This window comes from Myxine glutinosa, chromosome 2, assembly GCF_964187855.1.
Source record: "Myxine glutinosa chromosome 2, kmMyxGlut1.1, whole genome shotgun sequence".
NCBI classification, from domain to species: Eukaryota; Metazoa; Chordata; class Myxini; order Myxiniformes; family Myxinidae; genus Myxine; species Myxine glutinosa.
In genome coordinates, this window is record NC_136262.1 from 5,540,251 (window position 1) to 5,565,647 (window position 25,397).

The window sequence follows — 25,397 nt, forward strand, 5'->3', positions numbered from 1 at the left end:
AAAAACACATGGACACTGCAAAGACTTCCAGGAAAGAAGTCGGTATTTTAAAGAAAGTGGATTTGGGGTGAAATTAGCAGGGGTAGAAAAGATCAAGGTTTTGGATGGGGGAAGATAAGAGATGGTGGTGAACAGCTGTTTTAAAGACCTGGAGGGTGGAGTGGGATTGAATAGAGTGAGGGAGTTTGTTCCAGAGGTGGAAGAAAAGGGGAATGAAGGAGTGAAGGTGAGCAGAGAGCCTAGATTTTGGCAGTTTAACCATAAGAGGGTTGCAGGCAGATCTTGTGCGACCTGCAGGAATATTTGGGGGACAGAGCACAGAGAGAGCTGGGGGTGCAAGGCCGGAGAGGAGTCGGTAGAAGACGGAAAGACCACCAACCTGCCTGCGGTGAGTGAGTGAAAGGCCCTCGGAGTTAGCTTCATCATGGGAGATTCCAATGATTCTGAAAGCTTTGGTGTCAACAGCGTGAAGCCGAGCTCGGTGTGAGGCAGGAGCACCGGCCCAGAGGGGAGAGCAGTATTCCATTGCGCTGCGGATGAAAGCCTTGAATGTGGTGAGGAGCTCAGGTGTGCCGAGGAAGGACTTCGCACGATGGAGGATGCCCAGTCGGCGACTGCCTTTGGAGGCCAGCTTGGAAATGTGGTTTTCCCAAGAAAGATCATGGCAGATAGTGAAACCCAAAAGCTTGAGCGACAGAACTTCTTGGAGAGGATTGTTGAGAAAGTGGATGGGAGGGTTGTCCAGTCGGTCCTTTCGGAGAGACATTGTAAGAGAGTGAGATTTGTCAGGATTGAAAGACATGTTTTAATTTGGAGAAGACCAAGCAAAGGTTCAATCATGATCAGGCATTGAGAGAGTGGCCACCTTCAGTTCAGGGTCAGCAGGTTTGATGCAGGACTAGGCCTGTAGACCTGTACGCAAAATGGTGTTGGGGGAATTTCTCACTTGAACTGAGTTAGTGGGCCCCTAGAGATGAAAAATCACCGAGGTGCTTGTCCGTCATGGTGTCACGAATGGCGCTATTAGCCCAGCGGCTAAGTCGAAAAATATGGCAGTATATTTCACTTTGTGGAGAAATTATGAAACTTTGCACACAGGTTGGGGACCCCAGTAGGAACATTTTTCGATTAGGACCCAACTCTGAAACGCCCCCTGGTGGCCGCCATCTTAAGTGGGCGATTCCTCACAGGAATTTTGTGCAGCCCTCGCATCATGAAACAGTTTTGTCATACAGGCTTTGTGATACTTGGCCTCTAGAGCCACCAGATCCCCACCAGCAAGTTTTCTGAGCAAACACGAGTCCCTAAGTCGAATCGCATATTGTCTTACAGTATTGTCAATCCAAAGGTTGACGCAGCATGGAGTTCACCTTCACTACTGTCACAGAACAGACACATGTCCTTTTTGCCTGCGGTACGCTTATCTGCACTCATTCTCCTAGTTTTTGTGGGAGATGCTTCAGGTTCATCGTCACAGGCTACCTTACGCTTTCTTCATCTATCTAACTTCAGTTCACAATATTCATTTTTACAAAGTTTATGCCAGCAAGCCTGATGTGCACGTAGTGTTTGCTCAATGCCAGTCCCATCATCTAGATTAGTGAAATCAATTTTCAATGGGTTGTAGCCAGCATCCTCAGCGTTATTTAGTTCTTGGGCGAGTGTCCGGTATCCCATTCCTTTCGTAAGCCGCTTTCCCCTGTCAGGTACAACAAGGGGGTCCTGGGTTTTCCTTTGGCAAAGGACACAGATGCTCCAGTTGAAGTCAGGTGTTCCTCCTGCCTTTGATGAGCTGTCTGTTGATGTTGAAGGAACGATCTTGAATGACCTGGACATGGTTTATGGTTTTCCACCTGTAAAAGAAAACATGCGTTAATACAATAATGATAACGAACTTTGATGTCTGCAAAGAACTTTCTTGCATAAAAAAGGAAATCTTCTGTCTTAACCTAAACTAATGCAAACAGATGGCAGCACTGAAATAATATGGGGTGCTAAGTAAAATCATATGGGGTGCTAACTGATCACCTGTTCACCCAAATTGTCATGGGGGGGGGGGGGGGGGGGGGGGGTTAGCCACTGCAATCGTATTTCTATCTGCTTTAGTTTCGAAGTTATAAGCAAATATATATCAAATCTGGCGGCAATTCTGAAATTCAAGATGGCGGCCACCAGGGGGCGCTTCAGAGTTGGGTCCTAATCGAAAAATGTTCCTACTGGGGTCCTCCGCCTGTCTGCAAAGTTTCATAATTTCTCCACAAAGTGAAATATTTTTCGACTTAGCTGCTGGGCTATATGGCTGAATCCAATATGGCCGCCGTCGGCCATGATGGAAATCTAACTTTTTTGTTTGTTTTTGAGAGTATATGTAAGTGTAATACCTCTATTTCAACTAATTTTGGGGTGTAGAATTCATTTCTGATGTTGTTTTGGCCATTCTGGATCATCTTCACCTACAAAGGTCATGGTCAAGGTCATTTTGTTACACAAATGAACTTTGTCCTATCTTGGCTAAGTATAGCAGTAGAAACAGGTATAATACCCCAAATTCAACTAATTCTGACACATAGAATTCATTTATGACATTGTTATTTTAATAGAAAGTCATCTTGACATTGAAATATTCACACCAATGACATTGTTCAAAAACTCAATATTGTTTTCTCCATTACATATATGCATAGTAACATTATATTCTATACTAATTTTAAGTAACTACTATTATATACATACCAATTTTAACTAATTATATTCTATTCTAAATTTAACTAATTCTTTTCTAATACTACATTCTATCGGCTATTACTATACCACCTATTTTGTTGGCTTTTGACTGTGGCAAATATGACTATACTATGTAGGAGTACAAGTGAAATACAAATGAAATCATCTATCTATAATGCCAGTAATCTCTGTGTGTCTGTCTGTGACCGCTGTTTCTCGACAACCACGGGTCCGATATACTTGAAACTTGCCAGGTATATTGCTGGGGACCCGAGGATGTGCCTTTTCAAGGTTTCATATTAATCGGACAAGTAGTTAGCGAGCTATGTCCAAAAAACGATTCAACCAATCAGAGAGCAGCGAGCTATCACGTGTGCCGAACGTGGCGAACAGACTCTGCCTCGGACGGCACATTTGAGAGCGTATTCATTTATTTCACGGTGGCAAACTATGTTGCCGCTATGTTGGCGTTAAACTATGTTTTAAAACTAATTAAAACTAATTTGCGATTCTTTCGCTTTCCTGCGCGTTTGTGCACGCTATGGCGATTTCTTTACCAAACTCCGCAAGCCGTTCGCTTTGGACCAAACCATTTCATGTAAATAGAGGGGGGGGGGGGGGGGGATTGTCACCGTACTCGCAAGCCATTCGCTTTGGACCAAACCATTTCATGTAAATAGAGGGGGGGGATTGTCACCGTACTCGCAAGCCGTTCGCTTTGGCTTTGCGAATGGACCAAACCATTTCATGTAAATAGAGGGGGGGGGGGATATAATTTTAGATATATATATAGTACGGGCATGCCCTAGTAAAACAAAATCGAGTAACCAATTCCTTCAAAGTACACCATATTACATGTGGATGAAAGTTAGTTATTCCGTGGAATGTTTGTACAGGATGCATTATCCATCTTTCCATGGCAGAATATTATGCACTGAAGTCCAGCAGGACGGCACTCACAGCGTCGAGTGTTGCACTTGCCTGAACACTTGCACATTGTGAGCAGATTTGACGGCAAGGGCTTTAGGCATTTTGATGGCAGAAGTGTGCCAAAGTGCTCCTCCCATCCATGTCCCACTGGATCTAGTCTTGCATGTCTGGTGGCAGGGTGGGTCGAACCACTGGCTTGGCATGGGGAGGTACCTCTTGACATGGCAACTTGCTCTGCATTATAGGATCAGCACGGCTCAATCCTGTACTTGACACTGGAGGTTTATGGAGAGGCCTGTTCACAGGGGCATCTTGAAACAGTACTAAGGCTGCATAGTGTGAACCCTCTGTACCAGAGAGTGATGATTTGTCGGCATAGTCCGAATTGTCCATGCCTGCCATAGTGTAATCCTCCCTGGTGAAAGTACTTGGCATGGGTGTCTCTCCATCTTCTGAGCATTTCACAGCATAGCGAGCAAGAAGGCTGCGGGCTGATCTGATGGTCTGGTAGCTTGTACATGAACCAATCCTGTTGAAGGCGGTGAGAAGGCTCCTGCTGCGATCTCTTGCATAGAGGGCATGGCCAAGCATCATATGCAGTGGTGTTCGCCTCACCCCATTGTGAATATTGTATACAAGCATTTGGAAAAGACAATGCAGCTGTATACTCTTGTGATCTCTCACCCAGTTCTCTTGTTGTTCCAGTGGAGGCTGCTGACTATGTGGATGTTGATGTTCATGTAAAGAATCTTCTCCCTGAGTGGGCTGTTGCTGCTGTGGCAGCTGTTCATCTGCTGTCTGATCATATTCTTCATCCTCAAGAGGCTGGAGAAGCTCCTCCAGGTCTCTCGCACTGCTTCGGAACAGCTTGTACCTGGGAGGTTTAAACAGAGCTGCTAAGAATGTGAGGAGAGATGCTGGCATCATTGTTCTCTCCCATGATGCCTTCAGGTCAGTACTGTCACAGAAGCTGTCTTGCAGACCAAAATCAATGTCCATGAGGTTTTCTCTCAACATGGTTCCTGCCTCTTTCATTATGTCCTGATTCTTCAGCTTGATGGCTAGGTCAGCAGCACTGATGTCAGATGAAAAGAAAACTTCTGATTCATTCACCCTACTATTAGGAGAGATTGCAACTGACTCTCCATAGTGAGACATGATCAGTTGTTTCATATCACGGTTTTGGAAGGTACTGGTAAGTACCTCGCCTTCTTCCAACAGGCTAGATGCAAACTCAACAATATCACCCATAGTGCAACACTCTCCCTTTGCCAAAAGTTTGTCAATATATGGAAGAGCACGAGTGAAGAGCACAAGCTTGATATTGGTGGTGGCGGACTTCTCAAATGATTCTGACTTGATGTCACGTTCATATTTACGCATGTAAATTTGACGACAGAGGTTGTGGCAATACAAGTCTGCAGAGATGACTGATTTAACAGAGCTATCATCATCATCTTTTAATCGGTCTGCGATTCGTGTGAAAACTTCATCTTGGTTATGCTTTGCAGCATCAATAAGATTTTTAGCACTTTCATACTCACAGATTCTGTATTTGTCACGACACTTCCTGTGTGAGATGAATCCACATATAACACAGGGCAATTTTCTGGGATCCTTGTTACAACTCGGAGGTGCACAACATAACTACGGAGGTATTTCCGGAATCCCTCACTTGTCGAAGCCTCATCGTCTGTCCCACCCACCATATGTTCTTCCTCTGTTGCCCTTTTCTCCTCAATCATTTGCAGTTTGCCACAATGTGTGTACCATTTGTAGCAGGTGTTGGTATTATGGTAAACAAACATGCCATTGTCACTATCCTCATCATTATCTCCCACAATTTTGATACGCTTCATAACCATGTCATTTCGGATTTTAGCAGCTCGTTTCATGCTCAACCGTCCTAGTTTTTGACTTGTCACAGGAGTTTTATTATCTTCTTGGCAGATAATGCGTAAACTTGGATTAAACACATCATCCTCTACCATTGAGGTGACTAAATCCATCCTCCTGGGGCCAGGTATACAAGAATGTTCCATGGTAATCAATTTCTGTGGTGCACAATCATAAGATGAAGACTTCAGGAACTCCTCAGCATTATGCAGGCACCTGAAAAACACAAGAGAATTAAGAACAAACTCAATGTTTGTGTAGTTAAAGATAACAGCACACAGAAAAAACCATTATGAGTTTTATGTTATCATTTATTAAGTAATAATTGTTTTCATTAAGTCGCTATTCATGTTGAAAAGCTGCAACAAAAAAAAGACAGATTTACCGAAATGTGGAACGATTTTCTGGTGGTGACAATTCGAAACAAACAGGGCAGCACGAGAAACAGATTTAACACACTTTTTTATTCACAGGAATCTCCCAACATACGACACCTGAATATGTATTTCCCCATGCATTAAACTAAAATGTCAATATTACTATCGTTTAAATGAGAATGAACTCATTTGAACTCATTGAAAACATTATGAAATGGCAAAACAAACAAAACACATGTATACAGGAGGCAATCTTGAATTTCAATACTAGAGGATTATATGAGTTTGAGTCTTGTTGCTAAAGTGACGCTTTTTATATAACTGCATTTTCTCCATTCAAAACAGTTAAAAATATTTTTCTTTAATTTGGTATTCCCTGTTTGTCGTAAAAGGCGACAAAAAGGGTTGGCGGCAGGAAGGGCATCCGGCCATAAAACATTGCTTCAAAAAAAGGGGACCAAAAAAACAACAACAACCACGGTGCCCGAAAAAGGCCAACCCCCGCTTTGCGGGGAAAATGGCCTCTAAAGGTGGTTATTTATATTATATATAATTTGGCAAAATAAATGTCAATATGACCTTGTATCATAAAAAATAATTAGAAATGAATTCTATACAACAAAATAAGTTGAATTAGATATATTATACCCATTTCTACTGCTATAAACAGCCAAGATAGGACAAAGTTCATTTGTGTAATAAATGACCTTGACCATGACCTTTGTAGGTGAAGATGATCCAGAATGGCCAAAACAACATCAGAAATGAATTCTACACCCCAAAATTAGTTGAAATAGAGGTATAACACTTACATATACTCTCAAAAACAAAAAAAAGTTAGATTCCCATCATGGCCGACGGCGGCCATATTGGATTCAGCCATAGCGACATTCGTGACACCATGATGGACAAGCACCTCGGTGATTTTTCATCTATAGGGGCCCACTAACTCAGTTCAAGTGAGAAATTCCCCCAACACCATTTTGCGTACGGGTCTACAGGCCAGGTACAGGACTGTCTAGCCTCAGGAGTGCCAGGAAGCACTATCTCTCCACACTCAAGATTGAACTCTCAAACCTGTCTCCTTCCTCCAAATCCTGGTGGCGTCTGGTCAAATCCGTTTCTGGTGTTTGTTCCCCCTCCATCCCCTCCCTTACCTCAAATGGCTACACAGTTGACACTGCACGTGACAAAGCCGAATGCCTCAACTCTGTGTTTACCTCAAAATCTTGTGTCCCAAACCCATCCCTCTCTGTTCCCACCTTTCCCAGTCGAACCCAACTGCTCCTGGACTTTGTGTCCTTCTCTCCTGAGAAGGTGGAGAAGTTTCTGTCAAACCTCGACTCTGATTCTGCAACTGGACCAGACGGTATCAGCCCACGGGTCCTAAAATCCTGCTCTGCCGCTCTATCTCACCCTCTCTCTGTTCTTTTCACCCTCTCTTTTGCTCAAGGTCATCTGCCAGCATCTTGGAAATCAGCAAACATTACCGCTTTACACAAAAAGGTGCAAAAACAGATCCTTGCAACCACAGACCAATCAGCCTGCTTCCAATTATCAGCAAAGTCATGGAATCCATCATTGCTTTGCATATCAAATCCTTCCTCTTCTCCAATGGCTTGATCTCTGATCATCAATTTGGATTTAGACCAGGTCATTCTTCTCTGGACATGTTGCTTCTGCTCTCTCTCAACAATGGATGGAGGTCCTCAATGCCAAACAGGAAATCAGAGCTGTCTCCCTCGACATATCACGTGCTTTCTATACAGTCTGGCACCCAGCTCTGCTCACCAAACTCTCCTCCTATGGTATCCATGGAAATCTCCACTCATGGCTTGTGGACTTCCTCTCTGGTCGAAGGCAACATGTGGCCCTGAATGGATTTCTCTCATCTCCCCTTCCTGTTCTGGCTGGAGTTCCCCAAGGTAGTATTCTGGGCCCTGTGCTATTTCTGGTCTTCATTAATGATCTCTCCACCTCTCTGGAAAATCCTCTCTATCTCTTTGCTGATGACTCCACTATCTGCCGCTCCATTCCTCATCCCTCAGATCGGCAGTTTGCAGCCTCCTCACTCTCTGCGGACCTGGAAAAAAAATCACAGACTGGTCAAACAAGTGGAACATGTCTTTCAATCCTGACAAATCGCACACTCTTACAATGTCTCTCCGAAATGACAGACTGGAAAACCCTCCCTTCTACTTTCTCAACAATCCTCTCCAAGAAGTTCTGCCTCTCAAGCTTTTGGGTCTCACTATCTGCCATGATCTTTCTTGGGAAAACCACATTTCCAAGCTGGCCTCCAAAGCCAGTCGCAGACTGGGCATCCTCCGTCGTGCGAAGTCCTTCCTTGGCACACCTGAGCTCCTCACCACATACAAGGCTTTCATCCGCAGCTCAATGGAATACTGTTCCCCCTTCTGGGCTGGTGCTCCTGCCTCACATCTAGCTCGGCTTCACGCTGTTGAAACCAAAGCTTTCAGAATCATTGGAATCTCCTGCGATATAGTTAACTCCGAGGGCCTTTCACTCACTCACCGCAGGCAGGTTGGTGGTCTTTCTGTCTTCTACCAACTCCTCTCCGGCCTTGCTCCCCCAGCTCTCTCTGTGCTCTGTCCCCCCAATATTCCTTCAGGTCGCAGAAGATCTGCGTGCAACCCTCTTATGGTTAAACTGCCAAAATCTAGGCTCTCTGCTCACCTTCACTCTTTCATTCCCCTTTTCTCCCGCCTCTGGAACAAACTCCCCCACTCCCTTCAATCCCACTTCTCCCTCCCGGTCTTTAAAAAAGCTGTTCACCACCATCTCTTATCTTCCCCCATCCAAAACCTTGATCTTTTCTACCCCCGCTAATTCACCCCAGATATATTTTTTTTTTTTAAAATTCCAACTTCTTTCCTGGAAGTCCTTGCAGTGTTCATATGTTTTATACCTCTCCCACCTCCCCCAAAGCCCTCTCCCTCCCACATTTCTCCCATTGTCCCTGCTCTCAAATGTTGTATTTGTGTCCTTCCCCCTCTCTCCCCATCTTGTCTGCCGCTTCCCTTATTTTTTGTGTTTTGTGTGTCGGTTTGACTTTTTGTGTGATTAATGTTAGCTCTTTCACGAGCCTCGATCTTGTATACAAAAAAAAAAAAATACAAAAAAAAAAACAATGAAGAAATCCGAATGTATCATTGAAATGGCCCAGAATGACTAATAATAAATGTTATGAGCGTAAGACTGGCAGGTATCAATGATTTGATAGCAGCTGAGGGTTGTTATCACCTCCGATGTTGGGTAGCGTTTGACAGGCAAAACAAGCAGAAACACGTTGCTTCTGGATCAGGTCTCGAGCACGATGAGAGTATGGGCACTCTGTGTTGTGAGTTGATTACAGGATTGTCTCGTGGCCATGTGTATGACATGATGGATGTATGGCGCAGATATGAGTGCATATGTAAGGAAGCTGGTTCAGATGTTCCTCTGAAATACCAATCAAGGAGGAAGACTTTCTATTAAGATATTCAGCAGAAAGTTAGGCATAAGGGAAATTATGTTCGGCCTTTAGACCCGAAAGCATACCTTCTTTTGTACCCTGGAGAGAAGTCAGAGTTTCTCATCTCTAAAACTCTCACGAAGGCAGCAGAACAACATGTGGCCTCATCGGAAGAGGAGTCCACCGATGAGGAATTTACATTATCCCTTCATCCTAGCAGTATATTCCAGGAAATGGTGCATGCTGCTCTACGTGTCAGACAAGACATACAAGATAGCCCGGGTCATTCAACCACATGGCAGGGTATTGATCAGGTTCATGTTGAACGGGTGATTCCTGAGAGTTTATACGGCGGATTTACGGACCCGACAGATAATAAGTCAGCGAAGAGAGATGTCATTCGTCTCCATGCCAATCATGAAGAGGCTGACACGAGATTGATTCTGCATGCACACGAGGCTGTAAACTGTGACTACAAGAGAGTCATTGTCATCTGTTCAGATACCGATGTTTTTGTGATGCTGCTACATTTCCTTGCTGATCAGGCCGCAGAGGTATGGATGGTTTCAGGTACAGCCAAGAGCAGACAGTGCTACCCAGTACATCTCATCGCCAATAACTTGCCACGAAATGTGAAAGATAACATCATTGGATTTCATGCGTTGACAGGTTGCGATACGACCTCCTCCTTCATTGGATATGGAAAGAAGACCTGCTGGAAACTATTTCTTCAAAGAGAGCCTGGTTTTCTGAGCGGCGTCGGTCGTGGTGGGGCAGATACTGAAACCGAGAAGTTTGTCTGCCAGCTGTATGGTTCAGCTGGCGAGGAGGACATTGATAAAGTTAGATACAATCTCTTCACAAAGGGTAAGAAGGCCCTGGAGAAACTTCCACCGACCAAGGATGCTCTATATCTTCATATCACTAGAGTTAATCACCAGGCGAAAATCTGGCTACAGGCCGACAAGGAATTAATGGAGATCCAGGACCCTGTTAGCATAGAGGCTTGGACAGCAGCTGACGATGGTGCCCTTCAAGTTGTATGGAAGAGACTTCCTTCTGTACCAGATGCATGTCTGGAATTGATCACGTGTGGTTGCAAGGTGAAATGTGGCTCTGCAAGGTGTAGTTGCTTCATGAAAAACTTGAGATGCACTCCTGCTTGTGGTTGTGATGCAGAGGACTGTAACAACCCTGCAGGACAATAGATTGACTCGTGTAAATTCTCTAGTTCGATAGTTGATCTCAGAAGAGATATCAGGGATGGAGGACGGGACAGAGTGATGATTCTTGTTCCGCGAGCTACATTCTTTAATTCTGTAGTTAAAGCACTATTTCTGGCAATCAGATATGCTACGATGCTTTAAGATTTGTGCGAAACCATCAACATGTGGATCTACCAGAGAAATATTACAAGAATTGAAATATATGCCCGATGGTTTGCAAATATGACAATGTAACTTGTATCTGATATGACCAGCTATGTGTTGCGTGCTTCTCCCCGACCGCCTGGTCTCGGTATACCTCCGAACCCCGGGAGGAGCCACGGCAGAAAAATATATATTATTCCGTGTCGAAATCAATAAGGAAACCACACCAATGGTTATAAACAAACCAATAATATATTAAAAATCACACAGGAATAACATCACCAATCACGATAGCAAATCCAGACAATCAAAATCTTAAGATGGTACCATCTTATCTAGTACTTATCTCAAACTCACGGCACTCCCAGGGAATGGAACCGAGCACTCCTCAATGTCTCTATAACTCTCCAAGGCGAAGTTGATTTGCTCCAGCGATCGTTGGAACAATGTCCGATCAAGATCAATCGAGGCGTAGGCGGTCGAAGCGGCACAGAAGTCACGTGGTCCAACACCCAGCAAACTCGCGGTAGAATGGAAAATCCCCAAAGACGCGCGCCGACGTACACGTTCGCCGTTCAATCAGCGAACCGCCGTGTAACCTTCAAATGCCGCTTTCGCACACACGCATCCCCGGCAGATGGCCGGAGGATGAGAAAAGTTGCCACGTACCAAAACCCTTTTCGGTGGACGCAGCGTGCGGGGCAGAATGCCTGACGGCTCTCACTCGAGCCGGAGCCTCTAGGCAAGGATTCTCCGGAACCTCAATGCCGATACCTGACTATGCAGGTTCCTCAATATTCCGGCGATAACACCTATCGCACGATATTCCTTTCAAGGACTCAAAGTTCACTCGCGATGTACGCTCGACCACGCTAGGTACGGAGCTTCGCCACACGTCTTCCCCGACCTTTGCCTCACGACCTCTTCTTCTTTCTCTCCCTTTGTCTTCCGGGTCACGATCCGATTTCCTGTCTCATTTTTACCATGAGCGCTTTTAACCTTTTAACCACAATAACCATTTTCCTTAAACAACAATAATCGCCGTTTCCTTCCAACCCCGATAAGAATAATACTACATAACCAGAAATGTTACAAGTGGATGGAAACCACAACCACGGAAGGGCCGAATCCGTAACACTTCCCCCCCTCAAGAAAGAAAGTTTGAACACGGCGAAAACTTTCTTTGCAGGCAAACTCTTTAAACAAACAAAAGTAAACTCACAACCAAATCATCAATTCCCGTGAGCAACAACAATCAATATTTCCCCAAAAATAAAGCAACAAAATTTCACACAACCCACAGAGATTTCCAACGCTAATTCACTCTGGACAAAGCATCAGCAACGACATTGTCCCTGCCCTTTACATGTTCAATTTCCAAGTTACCCCTGCAAAGCCAAACTCCATCTCATCAACCTCTGATTTTTACTTTTAGTTTCTTTTGAATGAAGGTTAAGGGGTTGATCAAAAATCCAAAGTCAAGCAAATCGATAGCACTTTTTCCGGGAGGCTGAGCTGAGGGCCAGATTCCATGGTGGTTGGGTGGTGAGGCCTGGACATATTCACTACATGGACGCCTTTAGGAACGTGGAGTTCACGGTTAGTCCGTGTAGGAAAGTTCACTACATGGACGCCTTTAGGATCGTGGAGTTCACGGTTAATCCGTGTAGGAAAGTTCACTACATGGACGCCTTTAGGAATGCGGCATTCACGGTTGATCCGTGTAGGAATCTTGGCTCGGCTGCTCCACAGCATTCAGTGCTTCAACTCTTTCTACTTTCCTAACAATCCCGGTTGGACCACTTGTCACTTTAGTCACATGCATAGCGGTCTCCTTCTCGGCCACTGCTCTGATAATCCTTCCTTCGGGAGCTGCCATAACTCTGGAAGCCTCCATAATAATATCGATTGCGGCCACCACCACTACTACTCCATGGTCCTCCTCTGTAGCCCCCTCGACACCTAGGAAATGCCTTCCCTACTGTTATGGTCCGACCTCCAACTCCTTGCTATTCAGATCCTTTTCTGCCACTCTGGCGTCCTTTGAGTTTTCAAACGTGACAAAGCCAAACCCTCTTGACTTTTGTGTCTCCTTGTCTTTTATCAGCAGCACTTCCAAGAGTGGTCCATATTTGCTGAAGGCAGACTCCAGAACATCTTCCTTTGTTTTGAAGTTCAGTCCACCTACAAATAACTTGCTAAATTTGTCGCCATCCCAAACTAGTGTGGTGTTATTTTCCCTACTGGGGTTTTTAGCAACCATCGGGTTACCATAAACTTGACCACCGGCCAAATCATTCCCGATAACAACAGATACTCCCTCTACAGGAAGAGTGGCTTGTAAACCTACGGTGACCGGTCCTGACACCACATCAGATTCCAAATGGATGGCATGAAGTGGATCTCTAACACAGCCACCAATCCCCTGTAAACGAACACTATCACCAGTTGCCTTCTCCTCTGACAATGGCAAGATGCCTTCAAGCATTAAAGATTGATGTGCTCCGGTGTCCCTCAATGCCCTAACAGGTCTCCAGTTAGTCGAGGCTCCATCCAGTGACACAAACCCCTCTGAAATAAATGGTTGGTAACCCTTTTGAGGGCGATTTCTCACATTGGCCATTGCATTCGGAGTTGTACTAGTCGAACTCCACTCCGGATTTTCCTTTCCCAGAGCATAACAGTGGGACAACAAGTGTCCAGGTTTATGGCAAAAAGTGCAAGTAGGCCCGGAGGAGAACCTCGTGGTCTGCCTCGAGCCCCCGGAGGGTAAGTCTGCCTTGGAACTGCTGTCTTCGGATTTCTAGAAGTCATGGTATCAAAGTGGTCCTCAGATTCATCTCAAGGCCACCCCCATGAATTTTCGTTCTCCGCCCCTGATGTACCATAGCTCCTCTGGCTAGGTCTAGGCGAGAAGTTAGGTTTGTGGAACCCCAGGATCAATTGTCGCAATAGTTCGAAGTCTTTCCCAACCCCTTTTGAATCACACCACCGATCAAACATGGTTTCTTTCATTCTGACAAACTCCACATGGGTCTCACTCTCCCTCTTCCTGGCATTCTGGAATTTTTGCCGGTAAGCTTCCGGGACCAATTCATAGGCTTTGAGAATGTTTTTCTTCACTATCTCATAATCTGCACATTGGTCAATCGGTAAAGCCGAATAAATATCTTGAGCTTTACCCACCAGAACACTTTGCACTAATATGGTCCAGGACTCCTCCGGCCATTTTAGCAGTTGAGCCACTTTCTCAAAGTGTGAAAATAATTTGGCGACCTCCTTTTCATTGAAGGGTGGAACCAGCCTCACATGTCTGCCAACATCCCAGGTGTTCTGACGAGGTGTCGAACCAGTCGGCATGGATGGTACCTCTCCCCGTTCTTTCATTAAATCCAGCTCCTTGAGTTTAATTTCCCGCTGAAGCGCCACTTCACGGTCCTTTAACTCCGGGTCGGCTTTCCTCTCCTCTGCTTTTTTCTCTTCTAACCTTTCCTGGAGTTCTCGTACAACTCTCCTTTCCTCTGTTTTTCTTTCCTCGAGTTCTCTTGCAGCTTTCCTTTCCTCTGCTTTTAACCTTTCCTGGAGTTCTCATTCCTGTGCTGCTCTTCTTTCCTCGAGTTCTCGTTCCTGTGCTGCTCTTTCCTTTTCTGCTTTCCTTTCCTCTGCTCTTTCTTGTGCTTTTTTCTCTTCTAACCTTTCCTGGAGTTCTCGTTCAACTCTCCTTTCCTCTGCTTTTCTTTCTTCGAGTTATTTTGCAGCTCTCCTTTCCTCTGCTTTTTCCTTTTCCTGGCTCAGTAATTGCATCTCCAGTTTCCGGAGCTCCACATTTTCTTGTTCCTCGGGTAACCAATCCAAGGCTCCCTCTTCCCATGTTCCTTGTCCCACCAGAGATTCTATCACCAATCTCTGCATCTCTGCTTTCCTCATATTCGCTCAAACCTCCAAGCTAAAATGTCTGGCCAATACCAAGAGGTCCGATTTTAATAACGCTCTGAACTGTGCTTCACTAGGGGTCACTGCAAACTTCTCTGCATCAAACTCCATGGTGGCTATTGTTAACACCTGTTAACCTTCACACAAGAAATTTTTTAAAAAACAAGATTTTTTTTTTACAATTGTTTATGGAAAAATTTGGGAATGTTGGAAAAAGTTCCAAATTTGGGAATTCTGGGAATGTTAGGGAATTCTTTCCCGGACTAAATTTAGGGAATTTTATATCCCGGACGTAGACCCAATTTCGAGCCAACGAGTCAATTGGATGAGCCCCCAATTTCTGTTAGGTGCTCCTCCCCGACCGCCTGGTCTCGGTATACCTCCGAACCCCGGGAGGAGCCACGGCAGAAAAATATATATTATTCCGTGTCGAAATCAATAAGGAAACCACACCAATGGTTATAAACAAACCAATAATATATTAAAAATCACACAGGAATAACATCACCAATCACGATAGCAAATCCAGACAATCAAAATCTTAAGATGGTACCATCTTATCTAGTACTTATCTCAAACTCACGGCACTCCCAGGGAATGGAACCAAGCACTCCTCAATGTCTCTATAACTCTCCAAGGCGAAGTTGATTCGCTCCAGCGATCGTTGGAACAATGTCCGATCAAGATCAATCGTAGGCGGTCGTGGTTAAAAGGTAAAGGCGTAGGCGGTCGAAGCGGCACAGAAGTCACGTGGTCCAACACCCAGCAAACTCGTGGTAGAATGGAAAATCCTCAAAGACGCGCACCGACGTACACGTTCGCCGTTCAATCAGCGAACCGCCGTGTAACCTTCAAACGCCGCTTTCGCAAACACGCATCCCCGGCAGACGGCCGGAGGATGAGAAAAGTTGCCGCGTACCAAAACCTTCTTCGGTGGACGCAGCTAGCGGGGCAGAATGGCGGACGGCTCTCACTCGAGCCGGAGCCTCTAGGCAAGGATTCTCCGGAACCTCAATGCCGATACCTGACTATGCAGGTTCCTCAATATTCCGGCGATAAACACCTATCGCACGATATTCCTTTCAAGGACTCAAAGTTCACTCGTGATGTACGCTCGACCACGCTAGGTACGGAGCTTCGCCACACGTCTTCCCCGACCTTTGCCTCACGACCTCTTCTTCTTCCTCTCCCTTTGACTTCCGGGTCACGATCCGATTTCCTGTCTCATTTTTACCATGAGCGCTTTTAACCTTTTAACCACAATAACCATTTCCCTTAAACAACAATAATCGCCGTTTCCTTCCAACCCCGATAAGAATAATAATACATAACCAGAAATGTTACAAGTGGATGGAAACCACAACCACGGCAGGGCCGAATCCGTAACATATGTGATAACGATGTTTCGTCTTTTTGTTCTGTCAGTTGCCATACAGACACTTAAAGATCCCAAAAAGACTCTCAGAATGACCTATTATTACGATTGACCAAAGGATCAACATTAGAATGCCATATTCTGTATGGCTGTTCTGTATTGCCGACAATGACCACTAACAACACAAACACGATCTCTGAGGATGCTATATGGTTGCCCTTTAAATTTCCCATGATCCTTTGCATAGATTCTTATGCAGATCAGATTTGAAATGGAAGCAGGTGTTGAGCTATAGAGTTGTGAAGTTTCATATTAAAATATTGAATGGTATAGAAGTTAGAGAAAAAAACACTGCAATACTCTACTTTAGAGCGACTTTTTTTAATACCTCAATTGGCAGCCATGTTGAATTTTCCCATGATGCTTTGTATCTATGATTATGCAAATTGATTGAAAAAAGCCCAGTACAATGGCCTATCGAATCTCTCCTCGTTTGGGGCCTCAATTGTTTTCGTCCCAAATACATTGCAAAAACCAGATAAATATTACTTCTTTGACCTCACGTGACCTTTACGACCTAAAAAAAATGACCTTTACGGTCAAAACTGAGAATGTCATCCGGTCACATCTTTATCCCCATCACATGTAGAGTTGATTAAGCATGGATGACTGCTTTTAACACGCCATGCCATCAAAAGTTTTTTTGTCCCTTGGCTGGCTAGTGGTTTTCAACTACAGATGAGAGACAAAAATGAACTCTCGCAGGTTTGAAGTTCATTTTTAGTGTGAGGCCTCGTGTGATGCTTGGCCACAATGGCATGAATGGAAAGGCCTTTGTTCCAAAGATTGAAAGAGTTGCAAAGTTGCAAACATCATCTATCATTAAATATAAAAATCCACATTAAAATTAAACAAAAGGGTGAAGGAGCTGTGCTCCAACTCGAATCGAAAGAATGGACGCGACAAAAAGCTGGAATTCGTCCGAGTTTCTTTATTGCATCAAATCAACTCGGGTAAACTGAAAAGCCTGTTTATCGGGCAGCATTATATACAAGCACTCGAATATCTCATGCCGGAGCGTTTGCCCTTAAAAGGCGCGACTGGGCGTGTCCGGGAGACCTGGGCGAGTCTGGACATGCCCGGGAACGGCGAGACTGGGTGTCGCCGGGCGGGCCGGGCGTGCCTGGACATGCCCGGGAACGGCGAGACTGGGTGTCGCCGGACGGGCCGGGCGAGCCCGGGAAAGGCGAGTCCGGGCATGCCCGGGAAAGGCGAGACTGAGCGTCTCCGGGCGGTCTGGGCAAGCCCGGCACAGCGATCGCTCCGTGGTTCCGTCCTCGGCAGGTGTAAGGCGATTGTGTATGTTCAACGGCAACCGCTACACACACCCCCCCAGAATCGACTTGCACCGGCAGGGTCAATTTAAGGGGGGTCCTGATGACCCGGCCGAAGCGACCCCTGGAGGGTCGTGGGGGTGGGTGGTCGAGCGGGAGGCACCGTGGACGGGGGGCGGCCTCGCCGCGGAGGAAGGACCAACCGAGGTGGTTGGTCGATGTCCACGTGCGCCGGCTTGAGGCGGTCCACCGAAATCCGGTCCGACCTGCCGCCGACGTCGATGACGAAGGACTTGTCGTCCCGTCGCTAGGACCCGAAAGGGTCCGTCGTACGGCAGCCTGAGTGGCCCTCGGTGTGCATCATGAGTCATGACGCACAAAAACGTACTCCGCTGTGCGAAGCGCTGGGGGGACGTAGGACTGGGGGTCACCGTGGTGGGACGTTGGCATGGGGGCAAACCGTCGGGCGGTCTCCTGGAGGTCCGAGCGCTGGCGATCTGCGGACGAGGGACTGGAAGCGTCGGGCACGAATTCGCCCGGGACGCGTAGCGGCTGGCCGTAGACCAGCTCGGCGGTGGATGCCCGGAGGTCCTCCTTGGGGGCCGTGCGGAGGCCCAAAAGGACCCACGGTAGCCGGTCGGTCCAGCCGCCGTCCTGAAGGCCGGCCATGAGCGCGGCCTTCATGGAACGGTGGAACCGCTCGCACAACCCGTTGGCTTGGGGGTGGGAGGCCGTGGTACGGTGGAGCCTGACCCCCAGGTTACGGGCGACCGTGCCCCACAGCTCGGAGGTGAACTGCGGCCCGCGGTCCGAAGAGATGTCCGCCGGTGCGCCGAAACGGGCGACCCAGGTGGCGATGAAAGCCTGCGCCACGTCGGCGGTGGTGGTGGAGATGAGGGGAACGGCCTCCGGCCACATGGTGGTCCTGTCCACCATGGTGAGCAGGTGTGTGAATCCCCGTGATGGGGGGAGGGGGCCCACCAGGTCCACGTTGACGTGGTCGAAACGCCGTTCGGGCACGGTGAAAGGTGCCAGCGGGGCCTGGGTGTGTCGGTGGACCTTGGCCTGTTGGCAGGCCGTGCAGGTGCTGGTCCAATCGCGGACATCCCGTCGAAGGCCGTGCCAGACGAATCACGCCGACACCAGCTTCTGGGAAGCTTTCCGGCCCGGGTGGGAAAGGCCGTGGAGGGAGGCGAAGATGCGGCGTTGCCAGGTAACGGGCACGATGGGGCGAGGCTGGCCTTGGGAGACGTCGCAGAGCAGGACAGTGTCCGCGAAGGGGACGTCGGCCAGGCGGAGGCCCGTGTCCGCCGCCCGTAGGGCTTGCACCGTGGTGTCGGTGGTCTGGTCAGCCGCCATAAGCGCGAAGTCCACGCCGAGGTGGACCGCGTTCGCGCTGGCCCGTGAAAGACAGTCGGCCACGGCGTTGTCTTTGCCGGCGACGTGCCGGATGTCCGTGGTAAACTCCGACACGGCGGAGAGGTGGCGCTGCTGGCGGGCCGACCACGGCTCCGTGACTTTGGCCATTGCGTAAACCAACGGCTTGTGGTCGATGAAAGCCGTGAAGGGTCGGCCCTCCAGGAGGTGGCGGAAATGGCGAACGGCCAGGTGTAGACCGAGGAGCTCGCGGTCAAACGTGCTATATTTGAGCTCGTTCGGCCGGAGTTGCCGGCTGAAAAAAGCGAGTGGCTGCCAAACCCCGTTCACCCATTGCTCATGTACGGCGCCCACCGCATAGTCGGAGGCATCCGTGGTGAGGGCGATGGGAGCGTTGAGCACCGGGTGAGCGAGCAGTGTTGCGTCGGCGAGGGCCCGCTTTGAGCTTGTAAATGCCGCGTCCATGGCTGCGGACCAGACGATGTCGTGTTTGGCCGGCTTGCCCCGGAGGGCTTCGTAGAGGGGCCGCATGAGCTGAGCAGCGCGGGGCACGAAGCGGTGATAGAAATTCACCATTCCGAGGAACTCCTGCAGGGCCTTGATGGAGCGGGGACGCGGAAACGCGGTGATGGCCTCGACCTTGGTAGGCAGCGGCACGGCCCCGTTCCTGGTGATGTGGTGGCCCAAAAAATCAACGGCCGTCGTGCCGAAGTGGCATTTGGCCGGGTTGACGATTAGTCCGTGCTCGCTGAGGCGCCCGAACAGTGTTCGGAGGTGGAGGAGGTGCTCGGCCCGGGACGCGCTGGCGACGAGGATGTCGTCCAGGTAGACGATGAGGAACGGCAGGTCGCGCAGCACGCCGTCCATCAAGCGCTGGAACGCCTGAGCCGCGTTCTTGAGGCCAAATGGCATTCGAAGGAATTCGAATAAGCCGAACGGCGTGATGACGGCCGTTTTCGGGACGTCGGCCGGCCTGACAGGTACCAGGTGGTATCCCCGTATCAAATCGATCTTCGAAAAAATGACCCGTCCTGCCAAACGGGCGGAGAAGTCTTGAATGTGCGGGATCGGATACCTGTCGGGGTGGTAACGTCGTTAAGGCGGCGGTAGTCGCCACATGGGCGCCAGCCGCCCCCGGCTTCGGTACGATGTGTAGTGGCGAAGCCCACGCGCTATCGGAGCGCCGCACGATGCCGAGGTGTTCCAAAGCGTCGAACTCGGCTTTGGCCATGGCGAGCTTGGCTGGGTCGAGGCGGCGGGCTCTGGCGTAGACCGGTGGGCCCGTAGTTGGTATGTGGTGCTCGATACCATGTCGTACCGCGACGGCCGAAAACGTCGGCCGCGTGAGGGCCGGGAACTCCGCGAGCAGGCGAGCAAACTCGTTCGCCGCCGGGAGGGCGCATGCTAGCTCGGTCGGCACGGAGCTGCTCAACGTGCATGCCAGGGAGTTGAAGGTCTCGGCGCCGACGAGGTGACGCCGTTTGACGTCAACCAGCAGCCCGTGTGCGCAGAGGAAGTCGGCGCCCAGCAGAGCCATGGGCACGCTTGCGGTCACAAAAGTCCAATGAAAGCGCTGGCTGCCGAAGCAGAGGGTGACGTTGCGCGGGCTGAAGGTGCGGATGGCCGATCCGTTGGCCGCCACCAAGGAGGGGCCGCAAACCGCGGACTGCCTGTCCTGATCGGAGGCGGGTATGATGCTCAGTTGGGCACCGGTGTCACACAGGAAGCGCCATCCGGACGCTTTGTCCCTGATAAAAAGTAAGTTGCCCGTGTGGCGGCGCTCATGGCTGGTAATGAACGCCGGCCCGGCCGTTTCCCGACTTGCCGAAAGTGCACGGGGGTCGGCATGTCCGGGCCTTTTGTCCAAACCTAGCATGGTAGTAACATCACACCTGGTCAGGTGGAGGCCCCGGTCGTCATGTTTGAGGCGGTAGGTGCAGCATAGCGGCCGCCAATTGCGCCGGCAGTTTGGCTGCCGACCGTGCCGGGTGCTCGGGCGCCATGGGCGTTGCTTCAGACGGCGGCGGGCTCCAGGTCGCTGTCCCGATGCGTTGGCTTGCCGAGGAGATATTGTCGGCTTCCCTGGCGAGGGCGTGGGGATCCGTGATCTGCGTGCTTGCCAGGGCGAGGCATACCTGGCTAGGCAGCTGACGGAGGAACAGCTCTTGAAAAAGAAAATCCGGGGCGTGCTCCCCGAGCAACGAGAGCATGTAATCCATTGGCTTGGACGGGCGCGTGTCGCCGAGCTCGGGCAGGTCGAGCAGGCGCCGTGCGCGTTCCGCCGATGAGAGGGCCAAAGCGTCGAGGAGGAGCTTCTTGATCGCACCGTACTTGTCAGCGGCTGGCGGGTGCTGGAGGAGGCTGAGGGCGCGGGCCGCGGTGGCTGAGCCGAGTGCCGCTACCACATGATGGAAGCGGGTGTCGTCGGCGGTGATGCCTCGCAGGGCGAACTGGGAGTCCGCCTGGGCGAACCAAACCGCCGCGTGAGCCTCCCAGAAGGTAGGCAGTTTGAGGGCAACTGCCGTGTCCATGTCGGTAGGTCACCAATGAAGGAGCTGCGCTCCAACTCAAATCGAAAGAATGGACGCGACAAAAAGCTGGAATTCGTCCGAGTTTCTTTATTGCATCAAATCAACTCGGGTACTCTGAAAAGCCCGTTTATCGGGCAGCATTATATACAAGCACTCAAATATCTCATGCCGGAGCGTTTGCCCGTAAAAGGCGCGACTGGGCGTGTCCGGGAGACCTGGGCGAGTCTGGACATGCCCGGGAACAGCGAGACTGAGCGTCTCCGGGCGGTCTGGGCGAGCCCGGCATAGCGATCGCTCCGTGGTTGCGTCCTCGGCAGGTGTAAGGCGATTGTGTATGTTCAGCGGCAACCGCTACAAGGGTTTCGATATAAAAAAAAGAACTTACAGAAAAACGTCACAGGGAAAAATATACGAACAAAGTATAAATACATATGGCCGATGAAAATTGCTACGTGTACGTTACGTATCCAAGTCCCCCTCAAGCATGAACCTCACATTACCCATAATTCACTCTCCTCAAGATCCCCAAACCCTCCTCACCTCTTCTTCCCCTCCATCCTTGAAATCAACAAACCACCTCCGACATAGCCATGGCGGAGTAGTTGACATGTGCCTTAATGTTACGTGTGTAACCATCGTGGATACGTGAAGGTTAACTTATTATGTTTGTACATAAAATTAAGTTAATTTAGCTTAAAACGTGTGCATGGAGTGGGGAGTACAAAACCAATTTATTTCCTCTCTGACCAATCAGCATTTGGCACCGAACGCGCGCGAACGCTGTGGTTCGGATTCGGCGGCGGGTTCACAGTCACACCGGAAGTTGTATTCCTGAGGAGATTCAGGCTGTGAGGACTTCACGGCTCCAATGGTCGTGTCTTTCTATGCGATTTGCAGAGTCACTGTGCAAAGGAGGTGAATAACGAGTTTATGTTACCTTTTAATTTACTCACAGAGAATGTTTACACCTAACTTTGTGCCATTGACAACACCTTTACTTTATTTTATGATTATACGGTACTGTCTACTGACGTATTGGTTGTTGCGACATTAAAAGCACCCCAACCGTTACTTTGCAACTAAAATATATATATGTATATGTATTTTCTCGGATCGTCAAACTCAAACACCAAGATGAACGCGGGAGACTATGAGTTGATGAAAATAATTCCAGCGGTGAGGGAGTTAAAAAGGTGCGTAGAGTTCAACCTACTCATTAATAACACATCTACTCAACATAAGCACCCACCCCTCCCCCTCCGGCCAGCGCTGCCCACCCCCCCCCTCCGGCCAGCGCTGCCCACCACCCCCCCCCCGGCCAGCGCTGCCCACCCCTTCCCCCTCCGGCCAGCGCTGCCCACCCCTTCCCCCTCCGGCCAGCGCTGCCCACCCCTTCCCCCTCCGGCCAGCGCTGCCCACCCCTTCCCCCTCCGGTCAGCGCTGCCCACCCCTTCCCCCTCCGGTCAGCGCTGCCCACCCCTCCCCCCCCCTCCGGCCAGCGCTGCCCACCCCCCCCCTCCGGCCAGCGCTGCCCACCCCTCCCCCCTCCGGCCAGCGCTGCCCACCCCTCCCCCCTCCGGCCAGCGCTGCCCACCCCTCCCCCCTCCGGCCAGCGCTGCCCACCCCTCCCCCCTCTGGCCAGCGCTGCCCACCCCTCCCCCCTCCGGCCAGCGCTGCCCACCCCTCCCCCCTCCGGCCAGCGCTGCCCACCCCTCCCCCCCTCCGGCCAGCGCTGCCCACCCCTCCCCCCCTCCGGCCAGCGCTGCCCACCCCTCCCCCCTCCGGCCAGCGCTGCCCACCCCACCCCTCCCCCCTCCGGCCAGCGCTGCCCACCCCACCCCCTCCCCCCTCCGGCCAGCGCTGCCCACCCCTCCCCCCTCCGGCCAGCGCTGCCCACCCCTCCCCCCCTCCGGCCAGCGCTGCCCACCCCTCCCCCCTCCGGCCAGCGCTGCCCACCCCTCCCCCCTCCGGCCAGCGCTGCCCACCCCTCCCCCCTCCGGCCAGCGCTGCCCACCCCTCCCCCCTCCGGCCAGCGCTGCCCACCCCTCCCCCCTCCGGCCAGCGCTGCCCACCCCTCCCCCCTCCGGCCAGCGCTGCCCACCCCTCCCCCCTCCGGCCAGCGCTGCCCACCCCTCCCCCCCTCCGGCCAGCGCTGCCCACCCCCTCCCTCCCCCCGGCCAGCGTTGCCCCCCCCCCAGGCCAGCGCTGCCCACCCCTCCCCCCCTCCGACCAGCGCTGCCCAACCCACCCCCCCGGCCAGTGCTGCCCCCCCCCCCCGGCCAGCGCTGCCCACCCCCTCCCCCCCTCTGGCCAGCGCTGCCCAACCCCCCCCCCCCCCCTGGCCAGTGCAACCGGGCCAGTGCTGCACTTCCCCAGACCAGCGCTGCACCACTCACTCCTCCGGCCAGTGCTGCACACCCACCCCCCTGGTCAGCGCTGCACACCCACCCGGCCAGCACCCCCCACCCCCAACACCCCCACCTCCCCTGGCCAGCACTGCACACCCCTCCCACCCAACCCCGCCTCCTGGCCAGTGGTGCACACCCTACTCACCCCCCCCCCCCCCCGGCCAGCGCTGCAACCCCCTTCTCCCAAAACCCCCCCCTCCCCCAAACACCCCCATCCCCTCGGCCAGCGCTGCACACCCCACCCACCCAATCCCCCCCCCCTCCCTGGCCAGTGCTGCACACCCCACTCACCCCCCCCAGGCCAGCGCTGAACCCCCCTCTCCCAAAAACCCCCCCACCCCAACACTCCCATCCCGCTCCTCCTGGCAACACTACCTCCCCCTTTACCCGATCAATACTTCTACCCTCCCTCCCCCATCTCAGCACTGCACCACACTCTGCTCACTCCTGCCCCACCCCTCCATCAGCACTCCCTCCCTGACTCCCATTAGCACTCATTTCTCCCCCTACCCTCTCTCCCTCTCCTGTAATTATTCCTCTTGCTGTTCCCTGCAGTGTGAGCCCCGATCAGTATGGAGAAGTCGTCCATACTCCACGTCGTATTCTGTGTCGGTACATAAACAGATTTTTGGGGAATGTGAATAATGGTGAGTTTTGGAAACTTCATTATCTTTCATGTGTGTGTGTGTGTGTGTGTGTGTGTGTGTGTGTGTGTGTGTGTGTGTGTGTGTGTGTGTGTGTGTGTGTGTGTGTGTGTGTGCGTGTGTGCGTGCGTGCCCTCGTGCCCTCTAACCTCCATGATCCTCGTGCTTTTTTAGTTATTCATGAGCTAGCTCTTGAGGGTTGCTCAAGACCCTTTTGCACCACGTTACTCGAATTCATCCAGCACAGCCTGGACAGCTTCCCGGTGATGTTCGTCCTGTCGTCTGAGAAAACTTCCGACAGTTGTTGGGGTAGGTATCCTGCGGTGCGGTTTGTGGTTCATACCTTTCTCCCACCATAGCAATCTTCCCACCATTGGTGGTTAAAGTGGGCAGATGTTAGCATTCTACAATAAAACGTTTGTGAACGATAATTGTGAATTTTAGTTTACAAAAATATTACTACATAGAAGTTTCTCTTGATATTATGTCGCACTTGTGGTTAATAATAATAAATAACTACGATGGTTGAATTTTCACCAGTCGTATTTAAAACAAAATACTAATAGATGTTGAAAAGGAATAAATAACTCCGGTAGTTGAATTTTCATCAGTCGTATTTAAAACAAAATACTAATAGATGTTGAAAAGGAATAAATAACTCCGGTAGTTGAATTTTCATCAGTCGTATTTAAAACAAGATATTAATCCAAGACCCCCGAGGACCCAAAATATCCAAGACCCCCGAAGAACCAAAATATCCAAGACCCCCGAAGACCCAAAATATCCAAGACCCCCGAAGACCCAAAATATCCAAGACCCCCCGAAGACCCAAAATATCCAAGACCCCCGAAGACCCAAAATATCCAAGACTCCCGAGGACCCAAAATATTCAAGACCCCCCCAAGGCTCCAAAATATCCAAGACGGCGAGGTCACGTCTTTTCAAAGCTGCTCCATGCGCTCACGCTCTCGAAGCTAAGTGATCTATCACAATCGTGTTTTTGTCGAGACTGTATCTATCCTT

The 25,397-nt window shown here is 50.3% G+C and overlaps 2 protein-coding genes across 3 annotated transcripts in view; one reads left to right on the top strand and one right to left on the bottom strand.

Moving 5' to 3' along the window:
- Positions 1-1,419: 1,419 nt before the first annotated feature.
- LOC144890865 (uncharacterized) lies at positions 1,420-21,916 on the bottom strand. The gene is made up of 3 exons (XM_078772767.1): positions 21,863-21,916; positions 5,643-5,766; positions 1,420-1,853 (listed from the first exon to the last, which is right to left on the bottom strand). The coding sequence occupies exons 1-3, from the start codon at positions 21,877-21,879 to the stop codon at positions 1,647-1,649; spliced, it is 348 nt and encodes a 115-aa protein (XP_078628893.1). The 5' UTR covers positions 21,880-21,916; the 3' UTR covers positions 1,420-1,646.
- Positions 21,917-22,135: 219 nt separating this feature from the next.
- The window catches only part of ATR (ATR checkpoint kinase), a 243,727-nt gene continuing 240,465 nt past the window's right edge, over positions 22,136-25,397 (top strand). For both annotated transcript variants that reach the window (XM_068109426.2, XM_078772919.1), the window contains exons 1-4: positions 22,136-22,237; positions 22,457-22,515; positions 24,286-24,377; positions 24,549-24,683. In XM_068109426.2, the coding sequence (XP_067965527.2) occupies positions 22,457-22,515; positions 24,286-24,377; positions 24,549-24,683 (286 nt within the window). In that variant the 5' untranslated portion in view covers positions 22,136-22,237. The remainder of the gene's footprint in view (positions 22,238-22,456; positions 22,516-24,285; positions 24,378-24,548; positions 24,684-25,397) is intronic.

What these genes read in the sequence shown, in the direction of transcription:
- LOC144890865 (XM_078772767.1), bottom strand. An exon ending in TGGATTTAGTCACCTCAATG is followed by an intron (nt 1,854 to 5,642) that starts GTAGAGGATGAT and finishes TTTCTTTTACAG; the next exon opens with GTGGAAAACCATAAACCATG.